This window comes from Penicillium argentinense (assembly GCF_028826775.1).
Source record: "Penicillium argentinense strain IBT 30761 chromosome Unknown utg000010l_segment0_segment0, whole genome shotgun sequence".
NCBI classification, from domain to species: domain Eukaryota; kingdom Fungi; phylum Ascomycota; class Eurotiomycetes; order Eurotiales; family Aspergillaceae; genus Penicillium; species Penicillium argentinense.
Window position 1 is genome coordinate 2,580,499 of NW_026622669.1, and position 18,121 is coordinate 2,598,619.

Below are 18,121 nucleotides of genomic sequence, written 5' to 3' on the forward strand. Positions count from 1 at the left end.
GATTATTGAGGCGTCTGAGGTGTCGGTTCGATAGGGGGATTTTGAGGCGGGAATGGATGTCGGCTGCTTTAGTATTTTGAATGGAATATACTGTAGGAATCGGAGCTTATAAATCCGAGATGGGACTCTTTTTAGGGTTGATAGAAGTCAGCCAGGTTTGTTATCGGATTATCCTTGTAGGAGCGGGCAACGGACGCTAGGGGCGTATTTGCTACAGACAGTCAGATGATCCCATGTGTTGCTACTATTACTATTCCCTATGTGATGCCTATATTTTCTTTGTACCTTAGGGAATGATCAGAGTTTCTATCGTCGATTATCATCCTCTTTCGTTCGCTCTTACTCCTCTCCGCCCTCGCATGTAGTATACGATCGTAGTACACGAGTCCCCCAGCATATCCACCAGGTGCGAAATCTGCCAGCAGGCCCCCTGTATCAAGCCTGAAAGTAATCCGGACTTGCTTGTTCTCAGGCAGTACTCTGCCGATCCATACAGACATACGAACTGAAAAGACAAATATACTTCCAAATCAGGAAACTCATACCCACATCCATTATCCACCACGTGACCGCGATAAGTCGATAAGGATTTTTCCAACAATCCACGGGGCAACCACTCACACTTCTGAAGGTTCAAGTTGTAACCACCTTAACCTTACTCAGATCGCAAACCTCTCAGTGCTGCAGGCAGTACTCGCACCACCACACAAAAAGCACAATGGCACAAGGACTCCTGAAGAAGAGCAAGCCGACCACGGCAGCGACGAAGCGGTACGTCGGACTCAATCCAACCTCAACGCATTCTTCGCCCTAGCAACGGGCAAAGAGAAGAGAATTTCTACAAGGCAGGACAGAAACAATGCTAACTATTACCATGGTACAGTGGCGCGAACGCCCGCACAAAGCCCGGTCCCCGACAGGTCGCGCCGAAGAAGCAGGGTCTCATTAAGCAGGCGAAGTTGAATAAGGTTCGTGCAGCCACTCCTCTGTCTTGTCTGTCTGGGGACTTGGATGAAGATTAGTCTCATTGACTCGAACTCCTCTCGTCGGCTTGGTGGATGATGCTAACCATATTCCAAATAGAAACTCACTTCCGGCCTGGTTGCGAAGACGGAGCGCAGTCTTGCGTCCAAGGCGGGACATTTGGAAATGCTTGCTGGTGGGAAGAAGGATAAGGGGGATAAGAAGGGGAAGAAATAAAGTGATTATTGTGTTTCCGGGTGACGTTGGACATGTGTTTGTCAGTGGCTGAGGCGCAGGTGTTTGTTTTTTCTTCTTGTTGGGACTGCATTTTGCTATCCCGTTCTACTGATAAAGGTCTGGTTGGTACATGGGCCTTGTTCGATTTGTTAAACTCATATGTGATCGCTCAGCGATACGATTCATGAATTCGATACCCTGTTATTCTCCATGCGCGAGTCCTCTACTGTTGTAACCTGTGAGGTTAGAACACTGACGAATAATCTAGTACGATATCATACGTGTCTGCTCTTCGTTATTGTCCAGCTGCTAGTTCATTGATGCTACCTATCAAGAAGCGAAATATGTATGGAGAAAGAAAAATCCCATGTACAAAAGAGCCGCCCTCTAAACAAGCTACCCATCGAGTCGACATGAGAGGCGATATTCGTTAATCATAAACACTTGGAAGTAGAATATAGTCGTGAGCCATTGAAAGGCAAAAATCCGGACGACAAGGCAGAAAAAACAGAGAAAAATGAAAATCACAAGAAATGAAAAAAAAAAAAGAAAAGGGTATCTAATATCCAACTCCAATCCGCACCATTGCCAATCCAATCCATGCCGTGAATGCTGCCGCTTTATATTTTGTTCTTTTCGAGTAGATCAGAATTTCGAGATCTGGCTGGGTACACGCACACCAGCCTGCTCGATCAATTCCTGTCCCCGGTCCATCCAAGATTGAAAGCCAGCATCAGATGGGTCCGAGGGGAAGTCGTCCCAAACTGCGTTCTCCGAGTCCGCATACGAAGACCAAGTTCCCTTCGGTACATCGCTGGTGGACCATGAAGGCAGCTTGGCAAGGACGCAGGTGTAGTAAACGTATAGAATGCGGCAGAGCAGCTCGACGCGGTCGACATAGTGCTGCTGCGTTGGATCGGGGCTTTGGCCTCCGTCGCCCAGGCGCTTCCACCAGGAGCAGCGCCAGCGCAGCGAGAGGAGGATGTGGCCGAGCTCGTTGAGGAAGCGGATGTGTGTCTCGTGCGATATTTGTTTCCATTTGATGTTGTAGAAGTCGCGTTCGAGTTTGCGGAAGCCTTCGACTTCCATCATGCGGCAGACGATGCGGGAGAGTTGGGCGGCGAGCAGGATGTCGCGGCGGTCTTCTGGGTTGTTGATGTCCATTGAACGTTCTTGGCCGTTTTCGTCGAGTGGGACGAAGGTGTATCTTGCGCGGCTGGGCATGTTGTTCCATTGCGAAAGCAATGTCTGTGCCAATGTGAGTAAATATTCTATCTGATTTTCCGCGGATTGTTACTCACGTATGCCTGGTTCATCGGGTCGCAATCCTTAACACAGGTCAACCAGTTCTTTGACTTGTCCTTGGACTCGACGATGCGGCGGTCAATGAACTCCAAAAAGGTCGACTTGGAATTGCCGTTATATTCACTCAAGCTCTTCAAGAACTTGTACGTCTCACCAAGATCGAGAACATATAAAGAGCCCCAAGCCTGGCTGGCACGGATGTTGAACCGACCCTGGCGCTCGGAGAGGAATGATAGGAGCTGGGTCATGTCAAACTCGGTCGGGATTTCCATTCGAACTCGAGCAGTGCCGTCAAGAGTAGGGTGGTTGACAGCTCGTTGAGCTAGGTAGAGTTAGTTAAAGTCGCTTGATTAGAGACGTGGGAAAACGTACAGATATAGTTGCATGTTCCGAATTCGACAATGCTGGAGAAGCAAGCACGAGCACAGGGCTGTTCGTGAAGAGTAGGACGACAGGCATCGCAAGGCGAGCTTCCATCACACTGCATCAGATTTAGTTTTTACAATTCAAAAACATTGTCGGTTGGGAAATACCGACCTTGCGCTTATTCAGTCGACATTGAACACAGGTATCCTTATTCTTGCGGCGCATACCAGCATTAGCCCGACCGACCATACTCAGCGGACCCTTGCGGCGAGCACCGCGTGGAGGAGAAACAAAATCGGCCGACGCAATGGAGCCACCTTGACCATCCTCTTGAACAATCTGCAAAGGCTTAGGCTGGCCCTGGTCCATGGACTGAGGGTTCCGGTTTTTGCGCTTGCGGATCGTAGCCACGGATTGCATCGCAAGAGGCATGGGTCGGCCAGAAGCCCGATGACCCGCAGACGAAGAAGCCCGAGATCTTGAGGGATTGTTGTTGATCACGGAATCTGACGGGGTCTCGCTGACCATAAAGGCAGTAGTGCCGGGGACAGACGACTCCGGGGAACTGTGGTCGGGAGTCGCAATTTTCCATTGCGCATCGTCCTCCAGCTGACGGTCCGCAAAGGCCGGGGCATCGTCACTCGAGTACTGGTACTCGTAGATACCAGACATATCTCCAGCGACAGAAGAGTTCTCAGACTTGAACTGGAAGCAATCTTGCAGGGGTTGCGGGGCCGGCGATGTTTGCAACGAGGTAGGCGGCGTCGTCATCTGGGTCACTGGCAACTGCGATTCCAGATTGTTGATCCATCGTGACTCGAGAGACCGCATCGACGGCTGGAATTGCTCCTTGGCGTTGTTCTGCGAGTTCATTGCCAGCGGCACGGAGCCTTGGCCCGGCATGTTCTCCGTCGAGATGCCGTGCGGGATCTCGGGCCATTGTTCCATCATCGGAAACGACGGAGGCACCTGCTGAAACATGATCGCCTCCGCCGAGGCATCCGGAAATCCTTGACCCTGCGGCATCTCGCCCACGTCGTCGACAATCACGGCGCCGGCGGAGTTGTTTGGGCCTTTACCGTAGGGGAACATCACCGGTGCTTCCAGGGACATCCCGGCGGCCACGGAGTTGAAGAGTTGGAAGTGCGGCCACGGTTCGTCGGTATGGAAGTTGTCGTCGGTGGACGACGGGATGGTACGAGGGCTGATAGTACCACTGCCAGTGCCCTCGACCGGGCCATCGGCGTAATTGTATTTATCGTTCGTCACATCGCGCTTTCTGTGACGCCGTAATGGGTTAGTCTCATCTTCTCTTCTCAACCCCTCACGACAATCGACCTCGATCCCGCGAGCGAGCGGGCGACGACGGAAAGCGAATGCGCACCTATTCTGGATATCACCCGATCGATCCAGCAGTGATCCCGTCAGCGGATCATGGAAAGCGCCCAGGTCGGCGACATCGGCACACTGGCTCGATTCCTGACTGGTATCCCACTCGGGCGGTTGGTCGTATCCCAGGTGTTCCCACGACCCGACAGAGAAGGCGCCGTCAGTTTGCCAATTATCCAAAATTTTGGGGTCAATCCCCGCAGCAGTTCCAGCGCTTGCGCAGTCCATACAGGATACAGGCGTAGCTCTTGCAGAGATGGGCGTGGGTAGAGCCGGGCAAATATCGCAGAAAAAAAAAGGCCGAAGCTTTTTTTTTTTCAGCGACTTTGCGGGACGGATGGGAAGAGGCGGGACCGAATCGAAGGAGATTTGCGAAGTCGCTGACGATGGAGGAATGATGAAGGATGCAGAGGGGAAGAAGATGACGGGTTCCCCACCACCAAAGTTTTGCGTGCTTGCGATCGTCTCTAGCGTGTTTCTGGGATCCGCACAGACCGCAGCAGCCTGACAGAGGGCGGATGGCGGATTGCGCGCCAAACTAGTCGCGTTGGGATTTGATCTGCTAGTTGGGATGTAACTACAGCAATATCTTGTGGACGATAGTCTGTACTATAGGAATAACATCCATCCTTCTTGGACAAAAACGATTCAGGGCTGCTCGTGTACCCCCTGTATACAACGCCCGGTATGCACCAGGATCTCTCGGGCACGAGGTGGACTGATCTTACGCGAGACAATCAGCAAATCGTCCCTGATAGAGAGGACCCGTGGGCCAGGCGGGCTGTGGTTGGCCAGTCAGCTTCGACCCAGGTACCTCGTGTGTTAAGGTACGGCCTGGACAGGAAATGTCCCCAGCGACCTTTGGAAAGCCGGACTGCAGCGTACCGAGTGATTCATCAGTCCAGCGGCTGCGCTGTACACCGTAGTCTGGGGGCTGTATTAGTCATATCACGTGATATGTAGATCATGTGATATATTAGTCATAGACAAGAAGGGCACGAACTGGAGTACTGAGGGAGGGTATACTTTCAGTATGGGGTATACGGTATACTCCTAGTGTAATAGCCTAAGTAACTCCATCAATCTGGTCATATATCGGCTGCACGCAGCTGCACCACACCTAAATCGAGGTTATTTCGCCCTAGAAAACCCATACCCGGCCCATTCTCGCCTTCCCCGTCTGCCTCTCCTCACAACCGCCTCTGCTGGCCGCAGAATCTGCACACCGAACGGATCGGTTCACCGCAGACTCCATCTGGCCTCCAATTGCCGCCCCCGCAGCCCCCGACAACTTTGTGCTCAACCCCATTCGGCACGCCGGTACGCTCCAGCATGCCAGTGCCACACCCAAATGCCTCCAATCCAGCCGAATGGCTCAATCCTTAGCCATCCCCATATAAGGCCCGCGTCCCGTGGGGTTGCAACTGTTTCACAAGTGTTGCATCGACTTATCCCTCACTGTACATACAGCTATAAGTGATCTACACTCGTGGAGAGCCAGATCCCTGCCCGAGCTCAATCTCGAATTTCTGTATAGCCGAGCACTGCGCCGGCCCGGTCTTTTTCGTCGCAATGCATATCTTGGTCAGTGTTCACGCGATCCCTCGATTCTTTTTCTGTTCGCCCTTTTTTCTTGCCGTGGGCTGGTTATGCGACGCTATGCCTTGCTATGTCAATACCAAGGCTAGCGACCAGCGCATGAACTATGACATATCCGCTGCGCCAATTCTCCCCTTGGTTGGTTCAAGATAAGGATTTTGAACAAGGATTACAAGCGCATGCACCAGATGCAAAAGAGAGGGGTAAAAAATAAAACTATGACGCAGCACTAACACCCACCAGGTCGTCAACGACGATGGTCCACCCAACACCCGGCTCTCGCCCTATATCCGGCCCCTCGTCGACGAACTCCAGACAGCCGGCCACCTCGTCTCTGTCGCCATCCCCGCCGCCTCCCGCTCCTGGATCGGCAAAGCCCACCTCATCGAAGCAGCCCTAACAGCCAACTTCGTGCACAAAGACTCCTTCCGCGCAGATGGCACCTGGGACGAATCCTACCAAGCCCCCGCCGGCTCCAGCGCAACCGGCCAAGATGAGGCGGAATGGGTCGTCATTGAGAACGGCACGCCCGCCAGCTGTGCCCAACTGGGCCTGTACAACCTCTTCACAGACCGCCCGCCCATCGACCTCGTCATCTCCGGCCCCAATCACGGCCGCAATGCCTCCACCATCTATAACCTGTCGTCGGGGACGGTCGGCGGCGCGCTCGAGGCCGTGTTCTGCGGGAAGAAGGGCATTGCCATCTCGTTTGGGAGTAAGGATCCCCAGACTGATGCGGTGATTGCGGCTGCAGCCAGGTTGGCGGTTAAGGTTGTTGCGCATTTGTGGCGCAATTGGGATGAAAGGGTTGAGCTATATAATATTAATGTGCCCATGCGTGAGGACGTTGAGGCTCAGCCTGTGCTGTATACGCGCACTCTGCCTTATTATTGGTCGAGGGGGTGCTTGTATGCTGAGGCTGGCGTGGAGGTGAAGAAGAAGGCGGTCAATGGGTTGACGAATGGTGTGCACAAGGACGAGTGTAATGGTGTCAATGGCGTTAATGGTGTTCATGCCGTGAATGGCGTAAATGGGCACGTTGAGGCCCCGAAACAGCGCCAATTCAAGTGGTCTGCCGACTTGTCTGATATGAAGAAGAGGTTGCAGGAGAGCGAGGACGGTACAGATGCGCATACCGTTCTGAACGGGTCAACGAGGTGTGTTGCCTCCTTTTTCTATTATCTCATTTATACTAACCAACACAGCGTGACTGCTTTGCGCGCCAACTTCTGGCACGTCCCCGACCTCGAAGGACCAATTGACCTCGATCGGTAAAGCGTGGCCAGAGCACTCTGGATTGCATGGATGATGTTTTCTTGTTATCATTACCAGGCGCAGTGGTTGGTCTTGCATTGGGGAGCAGCGCGCATGAACCTTTATGATTATTAACGGAGCGTCGGGCTATAGATGGGACCGTGGAAAAGAAAGAGGACCCATTTTGTACATAGATCATAGATCATATATCGTGGAACATTTTATTTACGACCTGTTACCCAGCCCAAACGGTGCTCAACTATCGAAACTGAAAATAGGAATGCATTTGCAACAGATAATTGGGGGTGTATCACATGAACAACATCAAAAGAGCTACTGAAGCTGAGCTTTCGTCTACAAAGCGCGCGCAGCCTCACCTGCACCACTCTCCACAGTCGTCGCTTGCTCGGCCCGCATCTTGCCCTTTCCAATGCCGCCCTCGCCAACACCCATACGGCGAGCCACGTACCGCTGCGCAACGACGCCCGCTGCGAGCGAAAGAGTCTCCTCGATCCACTCGGCAACCCACTCGCGCGGGTCCACGCCTCCACTCTCGATGATCTCGGCGATAGCTTCGGGCACAACGGCGCGCGGGACCTGTGCGTCCTCCGCGTCCGGGTTCTCCGGGGCCGGCGCGGAGGCGTCGAGCCATTCAATCCACTGCTGAGGAACCGGTTGGGAAATGGTGTGAAAGGCAATGCCGTGCACGGGATCATGGAGGTACAAAGCAAATGAAATCTCCTCCTCTGGCTCGGGGGTATCGACCGCGCCGGGTGTGGTGGGCTTCTCGCCTGATGCGCCGGCCTGGAAGAGGTCTGTCGAGACCGTCTGGCGGATAGCCTGGATAGCCAGGAAGATATCACTGCTGCGGACCGGGTTAGATTCGCTCAGGACCTCGCTGGCTTGCTTCGCGGCTTCTTCGATTCCGCCTCGGGAAGCAAAGTACTCTGTTGCGTAGGACTCGGCGCTTGCACGGGCCAATTTGGATCCCTCGATTGTACCGGGCACCGCATTGATGGTGCGCGGGGTTCCGGGTGTCACTGTCCGCCACCAAGGCCCATCGCTCCATCCAGCACTAGAAATATATCCGCCGACATCAAGACCGCGCTTGGGAGCAGACTCTTGACCCCGCTGAATGACCAGCAGGTCTCCACCCTCGACCTGTGCCATCACGCGCGAGAAGACAGCATATACTAACGGGTCCACGCCGGGGTAGCCAGAGAGGTCGTGGGTCACATGGATCTGGAGACGTTCGTGCGAGGAGATGGGAGGCGCAAGAGTGTGAATGAGGTTGGTGAAGGTTGGGATGGCCATGTTGCGAAGCTCGCCGCCTATATAATGTTAGTGTTAGCAGGAATCCCAGTGCATGTTAAAAGAGTGTAGGGGGATAATTACCAAAGTCCCTCAGCGCACCAACATTGCCCTTCATTTGCTGCGCCCAGCGCTGAGCCTCCTCATTGTTTTGGATTTCCTTGACAGCAGCCTCAGCCTGCTTCATAGCAGCAGTAGCGGTAGCACTGGCAGTTGCGAAGATTCCTCCCCACCAACCACCACCCTCCTGCTGCTGCTGCGGTGCAGCCTCTTCCGGCTCCGTCTTAGGCTGTTCCTGCTTGACGCCAGCACGAGAAGACCGACCAGTCTCCTCCGACTGGCGCGTCTTGTCCTCGCTAGCCCGATCGATCGTCGCACTAGGCCGCGGCGACCGCGTCGAGGACCGAGCCTTATCAGACGAAAGACGCGGTGTCCCGGGACCACTGCTCGGTCGCTGCGTAGCTAGGTGGTCCAGCTCAGCGAGGATATCCTCCTGCTCGGCCTTCGCATTGTCAGCCGCGGGGGCAGCTGGTGCCGGGACGCGCTTGGAGCCCTTGTCGGACTGGTCGATACCAAGGTTGTCGAACTGAGCTAGCAGTTCGTCGCTAGTGGGTTTGGCTCCCTTTGGAGGCATGGTGTTTGGGGAACCGAGGGGGTTGTTCAGGAGGTGACGACACTGTTGTTTGGAGCTCCCGAAGCGGCGGGTGGAGACCGCGCCAAGACCCGCAGTTGCGTTGCAGGTGCATGCAGTCGAAATAATGATATACTCGACTAGGATAAGTTCGGAGATTACTCTCTTGCTTTTCCAGTTTTTGAGTTCTTTCAGTTTGAATACGTTCGAGTTGACCAATATATTCTCATGAGGTGAAGGTATAGCTGCGATGCAATGCGGTTATACATTCAACTCGCTCAGCAACTTAAGGCGCTCCATTTGGGTCATCTTAGCACCTACAGGCATCTAGCAGACGACAAATGCAGAGTAAACACTATTTTCAAATATTGTTCCGAACTTGGTCTTATCACACTGTTGACAACTTGATCTATAAGTCTGTTGACTGACTTTTAGATGTATTTAGGCTTGCTATAATTATAGTAAGGTGTGGAAATATATACCTTGCTTGGTACACCACCTTAGAGCACAATGCATACTTACTAGCACTCATATTTGTCATGTCTAAACGTCCCCGTACAAGGTTATTTGGCTGAAAAACGTCAATGTGTTTCTGCTGAACGGAGCGCATCCGGCACGACAGCGGAAGCCGCAGACCGACATCCGCGGCATCAATTATCGGATCACTCCCGCTGCGGGACCACGCGGGGTTGGCGATAAACGCAACCATAAATACACCTTCCCATCCTCAATCTTCTACATCGGACTACAAATCCAATAAATACCTGGGTTTTCTATCGGCGCTACCCCAAGCAATCAATTCATCCGGTCCGTTATTCTCCAATACCCCTCCTTGAAGTCGGAGATCAGATGCGCCTGGCGGAGCAGAACAACCCGATCTCGCACTAGCACCAACCTCGCAACGTTCAATCTAACACACGCACGTCCAGATCAAGCTACCCAGAACCGAAAACAACCCAATTCTAAGAATTCATCACCATGCGCCTCCCCTATGTCCCCGACCCACCCCCAACCAGCACCCCAGACGAAGCCAGAATCCTATCAAGTGTTCAAGCCCGCCGAGCACCAAACCCACTCCTCCCCCTCGACCTCGCTCTCCTGCACTCATTCCCCGTCGCCGAGGGCTGGAACTCATTCATCGGCGCCATCCGTACGCGAACGAGCCTATCGACAATTGTCCGCGAACTGGCCATCTGCCGCGTGGCCGTCATCAATGGCGCGCTATTCGAATGGGATCAGCATGCGCCGCTGCTTTCGCAGGGCGGATTGAGCGAGGAAGCGCTTAAGGTTGTTGGAGATGCGCAGACGGATTTCACCGATGAGATTTGTCGTGTTTTGAGTGCTGAGCAGCGCGCTGTGTTGAGGTATACGGATGCTATGACCAAGACGGTGACGGTGCCGGATGCGGTGTTTGCGGAATTGAGGGCGTGGTTCAATGAGCAGGAGGTGGTGGAGATTACGGCGACGGTCGCGGCGTATAACTGTGTCAGTCGGTTTTTGGTGGCTCTTGATGTTGGAGAGAAGAATCATTAGATCAACTTGAAGTGTGATGTGCTATGGTTTAGCGAGAGTTTATCGGGTTTAGTCTTTTGAGGGCCATGCTTCACATGTTGGCAGCGTGGCGGGGAAACCTACGGCCTCTGACACTATCAGCAACTGCCTCCTAGGTATGGTACACTGCTAGTAGTTCTATTACACTCTTGTAATGTCACACTACGCTGGACTATTTATCCACCCTATTTTAGGATCCCGACATACATTGTGATCGATCCAATTAATACAGCGGTTGACGCGTCGAGCACCCTGATTCTCACCAGAAAGTAAGCTCCGAGTACGCGAAATTCTCGTACTATTGCCAGCTTATCAAATATGAGCGACTGGATTTTTGATCACGCTGCTCCGGTGGTGTTTAGTACATGCCGTCCAGACGTGACCAACTCCCAGGGTTGACGTCAGTGTGGAGGTAATATAGATGAGCGCCAACGGGGTTCGTGGGGTCGGGATACATCCAGCTGATGCGGGCGCAAGTGTACTGTACTAGCAGTTCACAGTTCCAGTAAGGGAGTTTGCTCCGACTATGAGATGATGATTCTTGTACTGCAGTTAGTATGGTATGGCTGTTGCGATTCCGGAAAAATACGATGATGGGGTCTGTGCATGCAGTGAAGACAGGCGGCGATCGGATCAAGGGGCCAACAAAGGAGGCCGATACCTACCGTGATCGTGTCGTCCACCATCGAGTTTGAACCATATGGAGAATCCCTGGAAAAATAGAAAATCTTCGATGTCTTGTTTCTTTCTCTGGATGATTTTACATACTGCCGTGCGTCCGGGAGGTCCCCAGCAGGGATTTACTCCCTTGCGCAAGGGCGCAACCTGATAGTATGCCGTCGAGAAAAGCGTAGACAAGTAAACAGAAGCAGTGTGTGAAACGTAGGAGATATTTAGAGAGTACCAGGCAGCCGGAATATGGTTCTATCTTGGGACACTCTTACCATAGAGTGGTTGCTGGCCGGGTAATAGAGTTGAAAAATGGTCAAACCTTGAGCAGCTGGCTGGCGAGCACTCGGAGGCGCTGGCCATCACGCAACTGCGACGAAGTGCAGTCACTGATATTGGGAAGATATTCACACTCATCCTTCTATTGTGCTTATCTCGTCTCGCAGTTTGCTGAAGCTCGAGTGAATCGCCTCGATCCAGCTGACTCTAGATGTCCCCCCGCTGATTGGCCACCGCCCCGGCTCCACACCAAATGGTCAGTACAAACTAAACTACTCCCTCTCAATCTCTTTCGCCCTCAGCTTCGACATCGTCCCCCATCTCTTTACCTTCTCCCCATGTAATTTTCTTCCGAATCTGCCCCATTTTCGATTCGTCTGCTTTCGATTCTCCCATTGCCCTGTGGCTGACTTCCCTTCCGCGCGCCGCCGGTGTAAAATTCTTCTTTTTTTTTTCTCTTTACATACTACGCTCCCCCCAAGCGCGCCTGCCACGCAATCATCTGCTGCTGCCAGAACTCCTTCATAGTTCGCGCGATTTTCACCAGCAATCCGCTGTTACTCATCTTCATTCTCTTTCACGCCGAGTCGTGCGTGTTGGTCGCGCGCTGCACAGCTCGCGGCCCAGCCTTCTCCCCGTGCAAGTACACATCCCTGGCAGCCGCTCGCGACCTGCCTGAGCGCTTCACGACAAGCGCATAATTGACCTCGATCGGCCTGGCCCCGATCGTTTGATTCACTCTCCTGGTAAGTGACTGTGTCGCGTGCGCGATCCTGGCTCTCTGTCGCGGTTTTTCATGTATGCTGGCAAATACACTTCGGGTCAGATCCTGATCCACACAATTTGCCGCGACCGTGTCTGCATTCACTTTCTTCAAGTCACTGCTGCCCCCTCCGCCGTCTATTTTATTCTACATTTCCCTCTATCTCTTCCGTGCCAATTTCCTCATTTCCGCCGTTTCGTATCCCTGTGCTTTTTTCCCCTGCAGCTGCTTTTCACCTTCACAGTCAGTCTCCCCTGGCTTCGGGAAGCGCCAATTTCCTGGCGGCTTGGCACCGCAAGCGAACCAGCCCGGCTAACGTAACTCTATACAGATCCGCTCCTCAAACCACTCCGGTTTGTTTTCTGCTTTTCCAGATCTCTGATCTGAAAAAGAATGTCTCCAATTCCTCGTCCCGACGTGGAAATGGATAACCAGTCATCTGACGTGGGCGACAGCCAGGACTCGCCCATGCGCCGACAGTTCTCCGAGCCTTTCCGGCCGCAATCTACTTCCACTCAGATCTCTCAGTCCCCTGAGCCCTTTGCCCAGCGCGTCAAGTGCGAGGGATGTGGCAAGCTTCTGGAGTTCCCTGAAGATGATTCCATGACTGAAGACGATTTGATCAACTCTCACATTGCTGCTGAACATCCCCACTCAAATGGGATGAGCTACGACGGTGCCGGCGATGTGATAGATGAAGGCGCTGACGATGTTGTCGAGGACGGCCTTGATGAGGCCATGGATGAAGGTTTGGAAGAATCCAACCTTGAAGAACTCGATGAAGATGCCGAGTACCCTGACGAGGAAGTGACCAATGGTATTGCTCATCCCGAAGAAGGCGATCTGAATGAGCAAGAAGAGCCTATCGAGACGGCTCCTGTCTCAGCCGCCGGCGACCGAAGTGCTCAGAGTAGCAACTCAGAGAATGAGGCGACAAAGACCTCGGACACAAACAACAAGACTGCCCAAGCCCCGCAAGGCAAGTACGACCTCATCGAATTCCTCTCCAATCCCAAGAGTGCATATCCAGATGCATACCGCCAGCGTTTGTCGGAGTGGCAAGAGTCGGAGATGAAAGAACGTCTCCCAAAGATCTGGACGGTTCACAATGTCAACTACTTTTCGCCCACCTACGAGCAGGACGGCGCCAAGTTGGACGATTCCTGGCAGCAGGTCTTCCGGGATGCTAAGCTGAAGAAGCGCGACCCTCCTGTTCCCACCACTCGTCCTTCTCCTTACAAAAACACCGATGTTGAGACTGGCAAGTTCCTTGATATCAACTCACCCGATGAGTTGATTGAGTTGCTCGAAAAACCTGACAAGCTCTCCCACGAAGAGCTTTACGTGGTCACCGAAACCGCAGCTCATATGATGAAGACCTGGCAAGAAGAGTATCTTGCCCTCGACAAACTCTACACACTCGCTCACCGCCATATCCGTGCTCCCATCCCAAGTGAGGCGAAGAGAGATTACTCGACTGGTCACAAGAAGCGAATTGGTAATCCGCTCGCTCAGGTGCCTGAAAACAACATCGACCATGAGGAAAAGAAGGAGGCCATGCTGTATGGCTACAAACACACCTACTTCACCACGAACACCCCCACAATGGTCAGCCGTGCGTTACAGAATCCGTTCATCCAAGGAGGATTTGTTCCCACGCCCGCGCAAGCTCGAAAGATGGCAGCCAAGGTTCCTCCCGAGGAACGAAACCCGGATGGCTGGACCCCCGTCGTGAAGCATGGCGTGGAACACGTTCCCAAGCTTTGGGAACCCCGAAAGGAGCCCATGACGAAGGTTACCCGCAAACGTAAGGCCGTGGAAGTCGATCACAAGAGTGATTCCGAAGATACGCATGACAACACACCCGATGTCGATGAGGATGAAGACGATTCTCACCCTGCAAAGCGCCGCACCCGAGGTCGCGGTGGCCGACGCGCTACATTCGAAGCCTACCAACCTGAAACACCTGCTCCGTCCTCTCGTGGCCGCGGTCGCGGTCGTGGCCGAGGCCGAGGCCGAGGTGCTGGTGGCCGTACGGCAACTACTACAACCCGACAGTCCCTCGATGCATTTCAAACTCAACCTACTCCCACATACACTCCTACTTCTACTCGCGGCCGAGGCCGCCGAGGTGCCAGCTCAATTGTAGCAGCACCTACCCCCCAAGCACCAAAATCCGCTGCATCAGAAGAAACAACCTCCCTTGCCGCCGCCTCTCCTATGCCCGAGCAAACGCCTCCAGCACGTTCCACTCCCACAACGAAGAGGGACCCCAAAGACATTACCGCCGAAGAACTCGAGGAGCAACGCCGGCAAAAAATCGCCAACTCCAAGAACCCCAAGCGAACCAAGGCTATGTTGGACCACTGGGAACGGTTCAACCGCGAAGGCCGCATCCGAAACCCCAAACGATCCAAGGCTCAAATCGAACAAGACCGTCAGAAGGAGGACCAAAAGCCCACAGAGGTTCCGCGCTCCGCTGGCCGTCGCCGTCGATCCCCTTCTACCGCCCAAATTCCTCCTGGTAACCTTGCCCCGAAAGTTCCGCACGCCATGGGCCCTATGCCCGGTATGCAGATGCCGATGGGCCAGGGCCCCATTCCCGCTGGTCATCCGGGACCGACTCTTCCTTCTCTGCAGGCGTTACCTCCTCACCCCGGTGCCCACTATACCCAACAACACCTGCAGTACAATGCATCTCCTGTTGGGCTTGGTCAGCCAATGCCCTCCAATGCGCAGTATGCGCCGTTCCCCTGGGTGCCTTATGGCACCCCCGGACCCTCCGCGCCCCCTGGGCCCTCTGGACCTCCTCCCGGACCTCATGGTCCGGCCCCGCCACCTGCACACATGCCTGGGCACCACCCACCCCAGGATCACCGACGTTGAGTTTTGAGAGATGCTGCGCAAATATTGTGGTTTTTATGCGTTATTGTTTTTTGAAAGTATCAGCGGAGATACGGGCGTTTTATGTGAACATTATTACCATTTAAATTCAAATCAGGGCAGTGTACAATAGGGGTTTTTAGCCCTTGCAAATGTAACATTTATTCTTACCCCATATACGTCTCCTTCTAGAAGCCAGGCCAAGTACATTGAGTAGAAACAATTTAGATCTTTCTCTCCCCTCTTCTAGAACTCCCATTCTGCCCTCGCCAGTCGATTTATCTACTGGTGGAATTCCAATTGTACTATGACTCCATCTAGTACTCAGTCATATTCCCCGTCACTTACATTTCACATTTTCTTCTTTCTTCTTTTTTACTTTCTCCTACTTCTCCATTCAAACTTGCCACACTCTCCACCCATGGATGGGTTCGTGAACACTCTGAATAAACTCCGAAGACACCCATCTGTTTCCCTTCTCCAGTTTCGATCGACTGTTCGAGACGTCACGTACGGATCTTGACACTGTGGTTTCATTGTCATAGTACGAGCACATGTGCAAGTGCTCTCAATACTCCTTGAGTGTACTTGATTATTTCAGTGTTTCGAGAATGATAAAAAGGACGGAATGCAGCGTGAAAGCTTATTTCGCTTTATCTATATGGATGGGCTTCGTCAGCGTGATTCGAGTGCGACGGTGTTGTTCCTCAGATAGAAGGATATTTGCAAAGGTTACTCGAGGTCGGGGGTGGGCATGAGTCTCAACGCTTTTTTTTTTCCAAGTTCATTTCTTGTTATTTTTTCATTCCTCATTAATTTTATATATGATATCCTCAGCAAATCCAGATTCACAGGTATATGAGTTTCCATGAGCTCTGTTTACTCTGTCACAGAAAGGGAGAGTAGCAACAACACAAAGTACGACCTGCAGACCATTCATGAAATTCTCAATAATTGCTTTTAGAATGTCGTGAGGCCGCAATCATGTATTTCTCTTTTTCATTTTCGGCCTCTTTTACCTTCTCCTTGCTTGTGTGAATGGTCGCATGAGCCACGTACTTTTAACGATTGACAAAGCCCGAAGCACATGAGCACAGTGATAAAATGCCTTGGCGGTCAGACGGGCGGTGAGGTGGGCAGAATTCCGAACCTCACAAGCGGATCCGCAGGCGGCTGCAGTGACTTCCTTCTCCACCTTACCCTTTCCTTCGACAATCCTTCACGCCCGCCATCACACTTTCGTTTTTCATCTCTCGAATACTTTCCCCGTTATTTTCTGTTTCTAAATCAGTACGTGCGCATCTACCGTCAATATGGTCAAGAAGAAGCGACCTCCCACCCTCCAGGAGAAGTTGGAGATGCCGTGGTGCTACTACTGCAACCGCGAATTTGTCGACCTGGTGGTCCTCACAACCCACCAGAAGACTAAGCACTTCAGGTGCGATGATTGCGCCCGCCGTCTCAACACCGCAGGTGGTCTCAAGGTGCACATGTCCCAGGTGCACAAGAAGGAACTCACAGAAGTTGCGGGTGCCATCGAAGGCCGACGCGGTCTGGACGTCGAAATCTTCGGCATGGAAGGAATCCCCGCGGAAGCGATTCGCCTTCACGAAAACCAGATCCGACACGAATATGCCGAAATGAATCGCGAACATATGGAACGTACCGGCAACCCGATGCCTGGTTCTGGAATTCAGCCGCCGCCGAGCAAGAAACCAAAGTTGGACGTAACCGAGGACGTTTCCAATATGAAGAAGCGTCTGGCTGAGCACCGCGCCAAGCGTGCCGCTGAAGCAGCAGCCGCCGCCGCTGCCGCTGCTACTGAACCTAGCAGCGGCAACGGCACCCCCGCTAGCCCCGCGTCAAACACACCGGTGGCGGCCGCGGCCGCCCAAAATGTTCCAGTAAGTATTTTCCTCTAATCCCTCGACAGACCCGGCCTCGAGCAGCTGGATTAATAGGAATTCAGAACGCACTGTCGCTGGCTGCAGGCCTCGTCCCCGGACAACCCTATTCATACCACATGCCGTACGGTGGCGTCGCAGCTGTCGCCGCCCCCGTCCCTTACGGTGGAAGCCCAGGCTCGTATTCTCCTGCAACTCCTGGACATGCTCCTGGCGCCGCAGCTTCCCCTCTTGCAGGCAATTCGCTTCACGCACCCTCCGCTCACGGCTACGGTGCTACACCTAATCCTAACCAACCGACCCCTACCACCGATTCCAGCGCCCGAGCTAGCGCCAGTCCTCTTCCCGCCGGACTTCCCAACCGTCCTCAGTTCGAAGCCCCTGCTGTCAACTTCCAACAAATGCAGCAGATTCACATGGGTCACCCTCTTCCTGCGGCCTCACCTGCCGCAGGCGACACACTCGCGAACGGTTCGAACGGTGATAACGTGACTTCCGGAGCCACGGCCGAAGCCAAGGTCGAAACCACAGCCGGAGCTACGGAGAAAGTCGACAAGCCGGCGAAGAAGCCGGCCAACGTTCGCCTGATTTACTCGGACAAGAAGATTAGTCCTGAGGAGAAAATGGCTGCTCTCCCTCGGTATGCATTCAACCGTGCCCAATTCCCGGATAATACTGCACTTGGCGAGCTCCCCGCCTCTACGGTTACGGGACCCATTCGTGACCAGGATACCGTCCTCGACCCGGCTCAATGAGACACAAAAAAAAGGCTTTTGCGTCGGACTCGCAATAATTTTCGATGGTTTCCGTGGGGACGGACAACGGACTCCAGCTAAGTTCCGACGCAAGCAGCTTAACATTGATCACTCGTTTAGCCTGCCATTAGCCTCGCCGATGATGTACTTTTCCCCTCACGACTCGAATGCAATGTCAACAAGCCTTCCCCTTTTCGAGCGTTCGCGGCTTTCGACTTGTGAGTGGACACGACAGGTTCCCCCAGGTTTTTCTTTTCCCCGC

General features: G+C 53.3%; 7 protein-coding genes across 7 annotated transcripts; 5 read left to right on the forward strand and 2 right to left on the reverse strand.

Annotated features, from left to right (window-relative positions):
- Nucleotides 1-718: 718 nt before the first annotated feature.
- Nucleotides 719-1,200, forward strand: N7532_010643 (DUF2462 domain-containing protein; the record flags this gene model as incomplete). Its single annotated transcript, XM_056623134.1, has 3 exons — nucleotides 719-771; nucleotides 884-968; nucleotides 1,084-1,200. 3 exons carry the CDS (start codon nucleotides 719-721, stop codon nucleotides 1,198-1,200), a joined length of 255 nt encoding a protein of 84 aa, XP_056470550.1.
- Nucleotides 1,201-1,845: 645 nt separating this feature from the next.
- On the reverse strand, nucleotides 1,846-4,488 carry N7532_010644 (uncharacterized protein; the record flags this gene model as incomplete). The annotated part of the gene is made up of 4 exons (XM_056623135.1): nucleotides 1,846-2,448; nucleotides 2,502-2,827; nucleotides 2,878-2,986; nucleotides 3,043-4,488. The coding sequence occupies 4 exons, from the start codon at nucleotides 4,486-4,488 to the stop codon at nucleotides 1,846-1,848; spliced, it is 2,484 nt and encodes an 827-aa protein (XP_056470551.1).
- A 1,344-nt stretch (nucleotides 4,489-5,832) lies between these two features.
- On the forward strand, nucleotides 5,833-7,134 carry N7532_010645 (5'/3'-nucleotidase SurE; the record flags this gene model as incomplete). The annotated part of the gene is made up of 2 exons (XM_056623136.1): nucleotides 5,833-5,844; nucleotides 6,103-7,134. 2 exons carry the CDS (start codon nucleotides 5,833-5,835, stop codon nucleotides 7,132-7,134), a joined length of 1,044 nt encoding a protein of 347 aa, XP_056470552.1.
- A 333-nt stretch (nucleotides 7,135-7,467) lies between these two features.
- On the reverse strand, nucleotides 7,468-9,058 carry N7532_010646 (DUF5427 domain-containing protein MTC1; the record flags this gene model as incomplete). The annotated part of the gene is made up of 2 exons (XM_056623137.1): nucleotides 7,468-8,444; nucleotides 8,509-9,058. The coding sequence occupies 2 exons, from the start codon at nucleotides 9,056-9,058 to the stop codon at nucleotides 7,468-7,470; spliced, it is 1,527 nt and encodes a 508-aa protein (XP_056470553.1).
- A 975-nt stretch (nucleotides 9,059-10,033) lies between these two features.
- Nucleotides 10,034-10,588, forward strand: N7532_010647 (carboxymuconolactone decarboxylase family protein; the record flags this gene model as incomplete). Its single annotated transcript, XM_056623138.1, has 1 exon — nucleotides 10,034-10,588. The coding sequence occupies one exon, from the start codon at nucleotides 10,034-10,036 to the stop codon at nucleotides 10,586-10,588; it is 555 nt and encodes a 184-aa protein (XP_056470554.1).
- A 2,122-nt stretch (nucleotides 10,589-12,710) lies between these two features.
- On the forward strand, nucleotides 12,711-15,203 carry N7532_010648 (uncharacterized protein; the record flags this gene model as incomplete). The annotated part of the gene is made up of 1 exon (XM_056623139.1): nucleotides 12,711-15,203. The coding sequence occupies one exon, from the start codon at nucleotides 12,711-12,713 to the stop codon at nucleotides 15,201-15,203; it is 2,493 nt and encodes an 830-aa protein (XP_056470555.1).
- A 1,310-nt stretch (nucleotides 15,204-16,513) lies between these two features.
- Nucleotides 16,514-17,859, forward strand: N7532_010649 (putative C2H2 finger domain protein; the record flags this gene model as incomplete). The annotated part of the gene is made up of 2 exons (XM_056623140.1): nucleotides 16,514-17,104; nucleotides 17,170-17,859. The coding sequence occupies 2 exons, from the start codon at nucleotides 16,514-16,516 to the stop codon at nucleotides 17,857-17,859; spliced, it is 1,281 nt and encodes a 426-aa protein (XP_056470556.1).
- Nucleotides 17,860-18,121: the final 262 nt, after the last annotated feature.